The sequence below is a fragment of the Tursiops truncatus genome, chromosome 1, assembly GCF_011762595.2.
Source record: "Tursiops truncatus isolate mTurTru1 chromosome 1, mTurTru1.mat.Y, whole genome shotgun sequence".
Lineage (NCBI taxonomy): Eukaryota > Metazoa > Chordata > Mammalia > Artiodactyla > Delphinidae > Tursiops > Tursiops truncatus.
This window is the reverse complement of record NC_047034.1, coordinates 14104467-14119753: the sequence shown is the minus strand read 5'-3', so window position 1 is coordinate 14119753 and position 15287 is coordinate 14104467. Positions and strand designations below refer to the sequence as shown.

Below are 15287 nucleotides of genomic sequence, written 5' to 3'. Positions count from 1 at the left end.
AGACAGCCTCCTCAATAAGTGGTGCTCGGAAAACTTGACAGCTACATGTAAAAGAATGAAATTAGAACACTCCCTAACACAATACACAAAAATAATCTCAAAATGGACTAAAGACCTAAGTGTAAGGCCAGACACAATCAAACTCTTAGAGGAAAACGTAGGCAGAACATTATGACATAAATCACAGCAAGATCCTTTTTGACCCACCTCCTAGAGAATGGAAATAAAAATAAACACATGGGACCTAATTAAACTTAAAAACTTTTGCACAGCAAAGGAAACCATAAACAAGACAAAAAGACAACCCTCAAAATGGGAGAAAATATTTGCAAATGAAGCAACTGACAAAGGATTAGTCTCCAAAATTTACAAGCAGCTCATGCAGCTCAATATCAAAAAAAAAAAAAAAACAACCCCATCCATAAATGGGCAGAAGACCTAAATACACTTTTCTCCAAAGAAGATATACAGACTGCCAACAAACACATGAAAGGATGCTCCACATCACTAATCATTAGAGAAATGCAAATCAAAACTACAATGAGGTATCACCCCACACCAGTCGGAATGGCCATCATCAAAAAATCTATAAACAATAAATGCTGGAGAGGGTGTGGAGAAAAGGGAACCCTCTTGCACTGTTGGTGGGAATGTAAATTGATACAGCCACTATGGAGAACAGTATGGAGGTTCCTTAAGAAACCAACAATAGAACTGCCATATGACCCAGCAATCCCATGGCATATACCCTGAGAAAACCATATTTCAAAGGTGTCATGTACCACAATATTCATTGCAGCTCTATTTACAATAGCCAGGACATGGAAGCAACCTAAGTGTCCATCAACAGAAGAATGGATAAAGGAGATGTGGCACATATATACAATGGAATATTAGCCATAAAAAGAAATGAAACTGAGTTATTTGTAGTGAGGTGGATGGACCTAGAGACTGTCATACAGAGTGAAGTAAGTCAGAAAGAGAAAAACAAATACCGTATGCTAACACATATATATGGAATCTAAAAAAAAAAGAAAAAAAATGGTTCTGAAGAACCTAGGGGTAGGACAGGAATAAAGACGTAGATGTAGAGAATGGACTTGAGGATGCGGAGACAGGGAAGGGTAAGCTGGGATGAAGTGAGAGAGTGGCATGGACATATATACACTACCAAACATAAGGTAAATAGCTAGTGGGAAGCAGCCACATAGCACAGGGAGATCAGCTTGCTTCTTTGTGTCCACATATAGGGGTGGGATAGGGAGGGTGGGAGGGTGACGCAAGAGGGAGGAGATATGGGGATATATGCATATGTATAGCTGATTCACTTTGTTATAAAGCAGAAAGTAACACACATTGTAAAGCAATTATACTCCAATAAAGATGTTAAATAAATAAATATGTATTTGCCCCAAAATCTTCTAGGTCCCAAGGCCTCCACTTTCAAAATCATAAAACTGCATATTGCAAGATTGGGTTTGTAAATTTTTAAGATTTCTTTCAAATTTCCCAGAATTTTGTCATTTTTTTTCTTTGAGTTCAATATCATATTTTCATGTTTAAAGTATAATGTTTCTATTTAGAAAAGGATCATTGTGAAATAAGGCATAAGTTTTGCTTTTTTAATGTCACCTTAACTCTTGTCTACCTCAATTTTGTAGAAATTGTTCATTCCCGTCCAGCCTAAGGGATATTGTAGAAATGCTTTACACACTAGCTCTGACCATGTAACCAGTGGTTAATAAATCCATAATATCCAGGCCTGTCAATCTTTTAGTTTCAGATGCACAAACTCCATGACAGAAACCCTGTAATATATGGAAAGATTAAAGTCTTAAATTAAACTTTTTTCCTGGTGCCTAGAAGGATTTTGAACTTAGTAAACAGGGAGATGATTTTGACTTGTGTATAATCTACAGTTGATTTTATTGGAAAGTACCTCATGCTGTGTTTTGATTTGGATAATAAAAACATTTTCTGTTCCTGAATAGTCACAAATATATATTTTAAACAGGAAGAAAACAAACTTGTTATAACTTGAGGTTGTTTATTTGCTGACAGTCGAGAGCTTTCTAGGTATTCATCATACCCTCCTGCCATTGCAAAGTGATTATATCATACACAGAGCTGAAAAATGGACAAAACAGTCCATACCTGTAGTTCCCAAACCTGAGTGAACATTAGGATCACCTGGAAAGCTTGTGCAAAGACAGATTCTCAACCCCAAGTTTACTGAATAAGAATGTCCTGGGCTAGAGTTAAGTTCGGCAGATGACACTGATGTGCTCCAAGTTTAGTAACCATGGATCACCCACATCATGGGTGGTCAAAAGTGGTCAGTTACAATAAATCTCTGAAAATGCAGATCAAACCAGTTTCCCTTGAATGTCCAAAGCCAAAATAGTGGTTAACTGATTGTTTTTCACACGTATTTTGTTTCGTGGTCAGTAAGGACAGAGTGACCTTACACAGGTAAGTTGCTGGGAGAAAACTATCTCTGTGGTTGCCTGGCAACAGAAAATGACCCGTGCAATTATGTGGGCTTTCAGTTTACACATTGTTAATGATCAGTGTTATCTATAAATTGCCTTATTGTTTATAAATCCTGTTAGTAAAAGGGGTTCAGGCCAGAGAGTATATGAGAATATTCAGGGGAAGGGAAATTGTGATAAATATCATATATTCATTAACATTACTTGTGTATATTTGCCATTTTTTAAATTCCTAGTATGTGCCAAACAATTTGATAAGCACTTTCCCTGCCTTACTGCAGTTAATTCTCATGCAAACCATGGTAGACAAGTAATATCATTATCAAAATATTAAGATAAGAAACTTGAATCTTGAAGAAGTAATATAATTTACTCAAGGTCACACAGCCTGAATTCAAATTCATGTCTGCGCTCTTCTGCTGCCTTATAAGAGCAATTCCTTCCTGTCTTTGGCTTAACTCTTAAATCCAAATCATACTTTCCATTTATTGCCCAAAGTCTTTTAGATTTACGATAGAGCAACTAGGTTTTCTGAAATAGTAGCCTAGAGGGCCAAGAAGCAGAGCTAGGTGTTGGGGAAAACCAAACGATTTGGGGAGAAAATTTTTTGTGTGGGGCGTGTCAAGACCAGAAGAATTAATGGTGGAAAATGACGAGCCCCTGAAGGGAAAATATCTACCTGGCAATAGTTATCTCCTGAGGCGTGAGGGAACTAGTAACCAGAAGCCATTACTGACCCATCTAGAAGTGCAGAAAGAGTAGACGTGACTTAGCAAAACTAGATTCCAGGTCCAGGAAGATTTTAATTAGGTGGGAAAGGAAAAGAGTCATTTCTCAAATAACTACAGAGAGATTATTCAAAGACTATTTTAAGCCCCTTGTAGACTGTCTTTTACCTCCCAAGTAAATCCTGGTTTACTTTCTCTCATTATTACTTGACAAAAGTTAGCGGTAAGATTATCAAAACTCTCCGAACTAAAAAAAAAACAAGATTTCCGCTCTTCTGTACATCATTTGTACTTTCAAATCAGATGATACACAAACAACATGTCCTTATAAAATGTTTGCTAAAGTATTAAAGGAACAAAAATGTTGAGTAAGCTTCTAAACTTTATCATTCAGGCAAATATAAATAAATTTTGGATTTTCTGCTGTTTAAAATTATTCAAACACTTGATTTCCTATAGAAGCCCACATTCAGTGGGCACTGGGTATATGCTGGCTGTTCTTATTTGAATCTACAAACAACGTAAACCAGATTAGTTTATTCCTAAACATTTCTTCTCACCTTTTACAAGCTCTGAACCTTGGGTCAGAATTTACACATTCATATTAAAGAGAAAAAAGGATATATGCTACCTTAGTGGTTGAAAATGTATAGAAAAATGAAAAAGAAAATACTTCATGGGACGTAAGTGGTTTACTCAGAGTAAGAATGGAGATAGGCATCCCTGCCATTTCAGAATCCAAACATTCAAAATTATTTAAACTCTGAAGGTAATAATGGGACTTTCTAATTTATCAAGATGACGACTCTGTTTTGATCTATCCTAGCCCTTAATCATCTTCTAATTAACAATATCATTGGATTCAACACCCGCTTTTTCTCACTAAAGATGGTGAGTTATTTAGGCTTAATGCATAATATTGAAATAATGGTGCTTTTCCTGTCACATTTATCTCTTAGTCCATTAAAGAAAAGAATTGGCAACAATTCTTCTACTGAGAAACCATTTAAATTAATATTGCTTAGGAATATAAATGATTTTTATTAATCAAGTTTTGATTAAAGGGTAGCTAGCCACAATATGGCCTGCGGGTAGACATTAAGCATCTTGGTGTTCAGTGAACTCATCAACTGCAGTGTATTACATCAGATACTATCCATTTAAAGTCAAAATTGGCATTAAGCTTTTTAAAGAATTCATGTTGCATTAATTGGGATGATTCAACATTGGTAATTGTTTCGGGTTTCTTATAAGGGTAATAGCCAAGTGACAAGTAGTGGTGAGTTTCAGAAGAAAATGTAAAACTCATTTCAATGATTTGTAGTTTATTTTGCATATTACATTACTTCACTTATCTTTTCACTTTTACTGAGGTATAATTGACAGATAGAATGGTGATATATTTAAAGTGTATAACATGATCACTTGATACACGTATATATTGTGAAGGGATTCCCACCATTGATTTAATTAACACATTCATCATCTCATATATTTCCTCTTTTTTCTTTTCTTTACTATAGTCACCGTGTTATACAATAGATCCTCAGACCTTATTCATCTTATAACTGAAAGTTTGCACCCTTTTACCAACCTATTTCCCCCATTCTCTCAGCCCCTGACAACCAGCATTTACTGTTTCTATGAGTTCAACTTTTTTTTTAATGATTCCATATATAAACGATACCATTAGGTATTTGTCTTTCTGTCTGTTTCACTTAACACAATGCCCTCTAGGTTCATCCATGTTGTAGCAAATGGCAGGATTTCCATCTTTTTTAAGGTTGAACAACAGTGCGTTGTATATATATCACATTTTCTTTATCCAGTCATCCATTAATGGACATTTAGGACATTAGTTGTTTCTAATCCTTGACTATTGTGAATAATGCTGCAGTGAACATAGGCGTGCAGCTATCTCTTTGAGATAATGATTTCATTTCCTTTGGACACATACCCAGAAGTAGAATTGATGGATCATATAGTAGTTCTACTTTTAATTTTTTGAGGAACCTCCATACTGCTTTCCATAGTGCCTGTACCAGTTTACATTCCCAACAGTGATATACAAGGGTTCTTTTTTCTCACATTCTCATCAGCATTTATCTCGTCTTTTTGGTAATAGGGATCCTAACAGGTGTGAAATGATATCTCACTGTGGTTTTGATTTGCATTTACCTGATGATTATTGATAGTGAGCATCTTTTCATGTACCTGTTGGTTGTTTGTATATCTTCCTCGGAAAAATGTATTTTTAGGTCCTTTGTCCATTTTTCAATTGGATATTTTTTTTTTTTTTTTTTGCTATTGCGTTGTAGGGGTTCCTTGTATACTTTAGATATTTAATCCTTCATCAGATACGTGGTTTGCAAATATTTTCTCCCATTCCATACGTGGTCTTTTCATTCTATTGATTCTATTCATTCTTTGCTGTGCAGAAGCTCTTTAGTTTGATGTAGTCCCATCTGTGTATTTTTGCTTTTGTTGTCTTTGCTTTGGGTGTTTAATAAATTTATCTCACCTTATTGAGTTCTAATATGTGCTAGGCATTTTCCAAGAGATTAACACATATCTATTTAATGTTCATAACAACGTGTAGTACATCCAATGTTCTCCCTGTGTTGCTAATGAGAAAAGTCAATTTCGATGTTAAAAGCTTTTTTCTCTAGGTGATTCATCACATAGGTGTCAGAGCCAACCCACAATGAATCTGACTCCAAATTCTATGAGCAAACCCACTGTACTATATTTTTTCACTAAACAGTACATAAAGCAAATGATTTTTTTTTCTGCATTGTACTATGATCCAGTTCAAAACTTAAAAAAAGAAAAATGGCCATAGATACAGCAAACGTAAATGAGGACAAAGTAGTTCAAGGGCAGTTCATCCCGTAACCCAGTAGAATCATTTTGTTTGCAGCTTAAAATTTCAAAGGATGTAATTCATTTACGTTTGAGTGGATCGATTCATCTGTTCATTTTAACAAACGTGAAAATGTTTACTGGGACCCTCTCAGGAGTGAGGCACGATGCGACATTTTGAGAGTTAAAAAGAATGAATGAGGCATCGTCCTTCTTGTCAAGAACCCTACCATCTAGTTGGGTAGAAGAGGCATAAAATGATAACTATTATACAAACTACGTAAAATTTCCATACAGTTGGTATGGATGTGTGTTCAAGAGGGTCTGGTTTCACTTCCATGGCCCCCAAAGGACATAACCAAGATACCCCTATCTCTACAAAGGAGACATTGGGCTAATTTGTTAAAAGCATAGCCTGTGAAGCACAGCCCGTGGTTTGAAGCAAGCGTGGCTATCAAACCGAATTAATAGTTCTCCTCTTAGAATCGTTCTTGTTCCAGCTCCTAAAAAAAGATTTTAGAAAAGCTTTATTTGATTGACTTGTCCCATTGTGAAGTATGCACCTGCTGTGAAATGAAGCCACAGAGGAAAAAAAAGTTGAATAATTTAACTTTTTTATTTGTAAAGATAATCAGGGTTTTTCTGATTACATCTTAACTTCATAAATGTTAAATAACCTATCAGCATCTAGTTGTTGTAAATTATGAAAAGGAGCCTCGCCAGGAATATTAACCAACGAAATCCTTGTTCTTTAGCGAACAGGAAAATGTGTTATGGCAGCTTGTCATCGTGCAACTGGTAACTTTGACACCAAATAACAAAACTGCCATTTGCACTTCGGGTAAATTGGTTCACGTGAGTTTCCACTGCTCGTCTTGCTCTGACATAAATTTATGAACTCAGGAACTCACCAAGTCGTGTGGCTTGCCAGCTGACTTTAACAAATATGCCCATTTCATTTCATTTAGTCATCAGAATACCAGGGGGCTAGGTCGTTTCAGACTCATTGCAGATGGTCTAGGGTTTGCAGGAACACAGGAGGCTTTCATGTCACTGTCCTATAAAGTATGACAGTGGAGGGGGCCCTCTTCCTAAATAAATGCGTGTCAGTGCTTGACATGTTCACAGCTTCAAGGAGCGTTTTCTGTTTCAACACCTCATAGGTGTATATAAAGGACATTTATTAACCAAGATGTGGAAAATTGCCTTTTCTGGGTTCATGCTTTGACCAGCCATGATCAAGATTATGTCTATATTTGAGATGTGGTGGAAGTACAGTTTTGTTTCCTGACCTCCTAGGAGTCCTGTCCTTTTAAGCAGAGAAGTTACTGGAAGCAGACCAGTAGGTACAGACTAAAGACATATAATGAGGTGCAACCTCAGACAAATCAAAGGGAACACCACTCTAAATTACTTCTGAGAATAAAGACGAGGATATCGTTACAGGAAGACAAGTTGACCACATCCAAGTATATGTAAAAAATAAAACTAGCATAACAAGATAGTTATAAAGATATTTACTTGATTCAATATAGCATTGCTGTAATTGTAATTAGAATAGCAGCTTTATATAAAGAGGGGTTCAGAAGTGTTAGAAGGCACATGAAAACAGTGTCATAACTGTGGGTTTTCGGGGGGTTTTTTGCATTTCGTTCCATTTCCTTTTGTGGAGATGTCTGTCATTTATTCAGTACTTTCTATTTGCAGTAATGACCTAAAATGCTTTACATAAATTTTTTAATTTAATCCTTTCAGCACTTTAAGATGTGGCTATTAGTGTCATCATTTTACAGCTGAAGAGACTGGCATCCGTAGAGGGTGGGTAATTTACCAGGGACAAATGAAGGCAGAAGAGGGATTTGATCTGACTCCATTCTGTGGTTTATCTAGTTCAAGACTCATGGCATGTTTTTCAAATGTGTGTTTGTCAAACTTTTCTACAAGTTCTACCCTAAGATCAGAGAAGACAGAATGAACATGCAGTCCCAGGAGGTTTCGAAAAAACCTGAAGCAATCACCATAACCTTGCAACTTTTTTAAGGTCTTGCTTTTTATCTTAAAAATTCATGCAAATTTGGCATTGAATTCCAATGTGTTTGTCTCCATCCCCCAATAATGTATTGTATAATTTATCATTCAGGGGTACATTTTCTATTAATCTCTTTAGTTAAAGCATGGTATGCTGTTCTATTTCAGGATATTAAGTCAATCTGAAGAAAGCCGACCCCACTGTCCAGGCAATTCTTCCTCTCTTCATTTCATCATATATATGTGTGTACAAACAGCAACCTTTTCTTCCCACTGCTTTATAGACTATGTCAGGGTAACGATAAGGAGAAATGCCCAAATCTGAGGTGGGATGCTGTGACATGCCAAGATACTCTGGATGGATATTCCCATAAGCATATCTTCCTGCTGTGAAAGGTCAAATTGCAAACCAAGAGGGTACTGATTCACTCTTCAATCTCTTTTACTACCTCGAGCAATTCTCCCCAAAGAACATCTTTAGTGGGGGGGAAAAAAAAAACCTGATTATATTGCTCTTTATTTTACCTCTAATACAGTACTTAAGTTTTCCTCACCTATTAATAAATTCAGAGTCTCCAACGCTCTCTGTAATCAACCCCCTTCATACAACTCTCAAACTTCGTAATTATAGCAGTCTTGTTGGGAGCAGTAAAAAACATTCCCAGTTTTGTCTTGCAGTTGAGAATTAAGCCTTGAAGAATATCTTCTAAATGAGCTCATTACATGTACTCATTATACCATTAAAGAGAAAATGAATTTACTTAAATTTTCTAGATATTAATCTTTGTTGTGATATCTGAAAAAAATAATATAGAATTGTCTATTACCTGACACTAAGCAGAAGCATCGTGGTCCTAGCCAACTTCTCATCCCATGTCTGAGGAAGATTACACATAACAAATTCATTTTAAAGCAATAGTAAGTGACAAAAATTAAATTGTGTTTTGACTGCACCGCGAATAGTATCTGTACTTGTTCAACACACTGGTTATGTCTGCATAAACGTTTTCGGCTGGTGTACAGTTCACTCTGAAGTGACGATAGAGTTAAAAAAACTGAGTAGAGAAAGTTCCCATCACTCACTACACATAAAATTTCCTAGTCTTGTGCTTTTTAGGGAGAAAAATCCACACCCAAATTTTGTGAACAAGGGATAGCGGGATTCTGCTGGTTTTCCCTAGCTTGGGCAGGGGAGTTGTGTATTTCACAAATTTTACAAGTCAAATTGATTTTGGGAAAGAGGACATGTTTGTCCTTGTCTCCAAAAATACTTGGACAAAAGTCCACAAATGTCCAGGGCGTGTGTATCCTGGTTTGGGAAACCTGCTCTTCAGAACTTTAAATATTTACCTATAATTTCGTTCCATCAGTGGTCATTCTAATTCCTCCATCACTTTTTTCGCTGTATCTAATCAGTGTCCAAGACCTGTTCTGCCTGTCTATACGTGTTCTCTTAAAATTATCCTTTCACTTTTTCCCCCGATTGTCCTAATCCAAGTCTTTATTATCAAGAGACAGCATAAATATAGAGATAAGCTTTGGTATCAAATGGGCCTGAGTTCAAGTCTGGCCACCCCAATTAATCTGTGTGATATCTGCAACAGGTTTCTCCTCTGGCCCTTGGTTTTCTCATTTTAAAAAATGGTAGTGATATTTACCTTACAGTATTGTCATGTGGTTTCATTCATTCATTCAATCAACATTTGAGCTACCGCTCTGTACTAAAATCTAAGCACTGAAACTACCTTCAAGAGAAGAACAAAGTCCCCAGCTGTATGAAGTTGACATTCTAGTGATGTGAAATGAGATAATGTATGTTGCCTGGCATAAGACAGGAATGCAGTGAAATGCTGTTCTTGTTTTGTTATTGCTACAACCATGCAACCACTTTCCAACTGGTAACCCTACTTCCTGGCTCACATGTTTTCAATCCATTGTTCACTGATTATATATAAAACCCAAACTTCTTGAAGACACAAATGATAGAATATACTTGTCACTTGAGCTTGAGAGTGAAGAAGGTAGGGTCTACTCTAAGGGTCTTACTCCAAGGCCTCCAGCATAGGGAAATGGAGAGAGGAAACCAAAGAAGAATAACAGGTTTGGGAGTGGAAAATAGTGTAATTCTTTTTTGGACCTGTTAAGATTGAGGTCTCTGGGAAGGAGGCTGTTCAAAATACAAATCTGGAACACGAGGAAGGGTATAAAGCCAGAGAGAAGAATTTAGGAATCGATGATAGAATAACAGTAAGTTAAGCTGTAAGGACAAAAGCAACAGTTTCATTAGGATGCTCTAAATTTAAAATTAAAATTCTCAGCCTGGGTTGCCAAATTCAGCACCATCTAGCACCTTTCCAAAGGAAATGATTGATGAGTCCTTCTGGTGAAGATCCTTGTTTTCATCTATCCTACACAAAATACTGAACACCTCTGGTATTTGCTAGGTCTTCTGCCCCTCATACATTGGAGCTGTAGCTACAAAAAGCAAAACCACATTTCATTCTTTAGACCTCATTCTTTAGTCCTGTGCTGTAGATTTCCTTGTTTCTGTAGCAAAGAAACTTACTTAAGCATTACAAAGGTAAGTAAGGAAGCCCACATGTTAGAAGCTGTCAGATCAATGAGAAACTTTAGTGGGCCTAAAGTTTCAATATATTCTTCATTCAAGGCTTATAATCTCTCCTTAAGAAAGTGTGCATCTTGTTCATGGCCAAATAAAACTTACAGGCACTTAATTCTATGAATAGATTGTAAAGAGGCTAAACTGACAGGACCTTCTTTCTTTAGGAGGCATTGCGAAAAATGACAGTTTTTGAACCCAAACTTCATATACATTTAGGTCCGTAAGTCTCACTGACAGAGTAGACTGTCCTGACTCAATAATTAATGCACTGGGAATTCTCTAGGTAGACTATGATTTGGATACTTTATGGGCTATTATGTCAAGGATCCGTGTCAGATGAGATGCATACACAATGCCTACAGAAAAATTACTGTCACAAGCAAAACTGGTGGGGTTTTTTATGTACTTTAAGAGTAAGTAAGCCTAGGAAAAATATATGACCATTTCTAATTGCCTTGTATTTATTTGCCTTGAAATATGCCTTCGTTTTTATTTGCCCGTAGAGTATATCTTTGAAGAGAATTATTGTATTTCATTTGTTTTCAAAAATGGGTGATAAACATTTCTTACTTTTGGAATAGGCATTCTAATATTTTCCAACTTAAGTTTCATGAAGTTATTAATCACTATATTAAGCAATAGTATACATTTAAGTTTAAAATTTGAAACATACATTTTTCTTAAAAGAGGAACATTTAAAAAAAAAAGAGGAACATTTGTTGACCAAACAGACATACATGTTTTTATTCTCTCTCTCTTTAAAGGGATCCTCACACCCAAAATACCTGTGGAGTACAATGTCTTACTCAACGCTGGAAGTGTAGCACCTCTGATCTTCTCTGCTGGTCATCATCAGTCCATCCTTCTGGAAAATTTGACTCCATCCACACAATATGAGACAAGGATACAAGCATGTCAAAATGGTGAAAGTCTTTCAGACACTCGTCCAGGGTTTTTTTTATTAAAAAGTATTTTATTTAAAAAAAAAATTCCTTAAAAAGGAATAGATTCTCAATTCAAATACAAAGACTAACATTTCATTTCTTATTGATACTGGACTGTTTACCCAGACAAATCAGAGCCTGGCATTGAGTGAAGCATTATGCATTTCTGCACATTAAATCATGAATATTTAAATATAGGAAAATGGTGGTTTTGCAAAGTCTTGTTTGTTTTTTTTTTGTTGTTGTTGTTGTTGGTTTTTGCGGTACGCTGGCCTCTCACTGTTGTGGCCTCTCCCGTTGCGGAGCACAGGCTCCGGATGCGCAGGCTCAGGGGCCATGGCTCACGGGCCCAGCCGCTCCGCGGCATGCAGGATCTTCCCGGACTGGGGCACGAACCCGCATCCCCTGCATTGGCAGGCGGACTCTCAACCACTGTGCCACCAGGGAAGTCCCAAAGTCTTGTTTTATAAGTCCCTTTAAAAGAAAAACACCTAGAGCACATACAATAATCATTGGTAATATAAAACAAAATAGGCATTACAAAAATCTCATAGGAAATGTGCTCACCTCGGTTCTATTTCAGTTTTATTTAGGGGTGGGAGAGTAGGAAGGGCGACATTATTTAGAAGTTGAGTTACACTCAAATGAATCAACATATTTTACAGTGCTTCCCTGATACCTGTCTCGTGTACCTAACCTGTCACCTTGAGTGTCATGGCTTAGGCTAGTGGTCAATGAAGTCGTCATCTATCTGTGTGGTCTTAAGGAAGAGCCTCTCTCACTTCCTAGATACCTCCAGGTGTTATATAATATGTAACACCCAACTGCTAAGAGAGAAGAAGTATAACTCAAAACAAGTTGCTTCACCTTAGATTAAAGAAATTTACCAACCTTATACTCAACATGAAACTCCTGTCCTTAGGAACTTCTGTTTCCAAATGAGTACTATTTCCCGTAGAGTTGGTTAGGACTAGGGGGTCTGCGATTTTCCTATGCTTCATCTCTGAAATTGAGTCAGTTTGCCCACTTGTCTCTACAAACCAGACTCAGACATTTTGTTTGAAGAGTATTGCTTTACCTGATCCACTCTTCAGCTAATCCACATGGAAATAGCTTTAAATTAAGGTTTTCTTGATTTAAATGCAAAAATCAACTTCTGCCTCTCTGTGTCCCTAAAGCTATGCTGTGAAGAAACAATATCCTTGAAATTCATTGTTTGACTTTTGTGTGTTGAGGGAACAATCATTATTTTTAAATATTAGCAAAAATAAGATACTATTAAGAGCATACATGATGTTCAGGTCACATATACAGTTACGAAATTGAAGCACATTTTCACTTTCTGGCTAGAATAACTGCAGTAAATTAGAGAAACCTCAGTTCAGACAAGCATAAGCTTTATTGTCTATGCCTGTGTAAAAAATGTGGTTAATTAATGGATTTCCCAAATCCATTTCCCAAATCCCAAATTAATGGATTTCCCAAAAGTGATTCCTTATTTAAATGTTCAAATCCTGAAGAGATTTAAATACTAGTCTAAAGTATGTTTACAAAATTTGTGTGTATACTAAATTTCAGATAAAATGATTGTCATGATATTCGTACCCTTCTATATGTACATATAATTCTTTTCGCTGCTTGACAAGTTATTAAAGTCTTGGGTTTCTTTTTTTTCAAGGAGGTTGTGGAGTTAGCAGTAGGATATTTGTCAAAACAGCTGAAGGAGCCCCCATGGATCTAAATTCTCCTGTTCTTAAGGCACTGGGATCAGCTTGCATAATGGTTAAATGGACGCCACCTAAAAAACCAAATGGAGTCATCATCAACTACTTTATTCACAGGTAACATTGACTATTACTATTATTGTTGATTATTTAAGAATGTGTACTATTCCAGGACTGTAGAATCAAATACATTTTCTATTTCCATAAGAGAATTGATGGGAATTCATGTGTTTTGAAGCACCTACTAGAAACTAAAATTGGTATTGGAAACTTCTACACATTATCCAAGGAAAAAAGCCACAACTACCATGTAACATTTTTGTTTGAGCCCTCTTTGAAAGATGAGACCTCATAGCCCAAGAAGCCTTACCTTTGATAGAAGGGTAGAGCTGTCCTCTGGAGGTTCATTGACCAAGAGACATACTCATTCCAGAGGAAGAACCAGGTCTAGGACAAAAATTCTAATTATATCCCACCACCTAGTATGTGGAGATTGGAAAGGCTTTTTCTCATCCTTAAAAGATGACACTTTTCACTTCGTAGTTCCCCTTCTGTTTTGAGGTTTCCACTCACCTGGCTAGATGGTGTTAATGCAGCTTCTTTTCACCATGATACAGAGTTAATTAAGTGTAACCACCTAAAAGGAAGAAAAGAGAGAAGGGAGGGGAAGAGAAGGAGAAAAAGTGAGGAGAGTGAGAGTGAGAATGAGAGGGGGAGAAAGAGAGAAAGAGAGAGAGAGAGAGATGGTGGTTCCATGGGCATTTTGGTTTGAAGGGTATTGTGCTACTTGATCCAGTTTTCATTTGATCAGCATGGACATAGTTTTAAATTAATGTTTTCTTCAAATATATAATGAGGAGAAAGAGGAAAGAGAGAAAGAGACAGACAGGGAGAGATGGAGGGAGAGGGAGGAAGAGAGAGAGCAAGAAAGGAGAAAGTAAAACAAAAACAGAGGAAAGGGACCAGAGAACCTCTCAACTGAGAGTTTGCTATTCAGGCTGTTATAACAGAAATACCATAAATTGTGTGGTTTATAAACAACAAACATTAATTTCTCACAGTTCTGGATTCTGAGAAGTCCAAGATCAAGGTGCTGGCAGATTTACTGTATGGTGAGGGCCCACTTCCTGGCTCACAGATGGCCATCTTCTCACTGTGTCCTCACATGGCAGAAGCAGCAGGGGCCGTGTGGGGGTCTCTTTTATAAGGGCACTAATCCCATTCATGAGGGCCCCACCCTCATGACCTAATCACCTCCTAAAGGCCCCACCTCCTAATACCATCCCCTTGGAAGTTAGGATTTCATCATATGAATTTGGGGGAAACACAATCGTTCAGATCATAGCACTGAGATGGAAAAGACACTTTCTAAGAAAGTCACCGGCAGACAAAAAATTTGCAGCTGAAAACCCCATTCCAAAAGCCATCTATTTAAATCAGGCATACAAAGCCCAACACATTTTTTTCTCAGATCCTCATCCCACTTCAGCATCCTTTGTTAGTCTCTCCTGCAGCTTCATGTCTTCCCTTGTTTAGTCCTACACCCTGGACACATCGTGAAACTTAGTTTAGGCTCGTCTTACAACTTCAGATATTGAAACCCTTTCATTCAGACCAATCTTCAGCTATGGGAATGTAAGGAAAATTATGAAGGGAGAAAGTATTACTGCATTTCTGGTTTTGTAAATCACATTGCCATAAATGAGCAAGCCAAATGTTTTCTTCTCAGCAAACATTAATTTGAAGAATAATATTTCTGATTCAAATACACATGAACATGTAAAAATGGCTAATGTGAATTTACATTTTACATTAAACACATTAGTGCAGCCTTTACAATGCCCATCTTTGGAATAGTTTTCTTTCATCTACTCAATGCTAATTGT

At 36.9% G+C, this 15287-nt stretch overlaps 1 protein-coding gene across 1 annotated transcript in view; it reads left to right on the top strand.

Moving 5' to 3' along the window:
• Nucleotides 1–15287, top strand: part of USH2A (usherin) — a 784083-nt gene that overhangs the window by 623085 nt on the left and 145711 nt on the right. The window contains exons 58-59 of the mRNA XM_019920609.2: nucleotides 11498–11656; nucleotides 13356–13518. Coding sequence (XP_019776168.2) covers nucleotides 11498–11656; nucleotides 13356–13518 — 322 coding nt within the window. The remainder of the gene's footprint in view (nucleotides 1–11497; nucleotides 11657–13355; nucleotides 13519–15287) is intronic.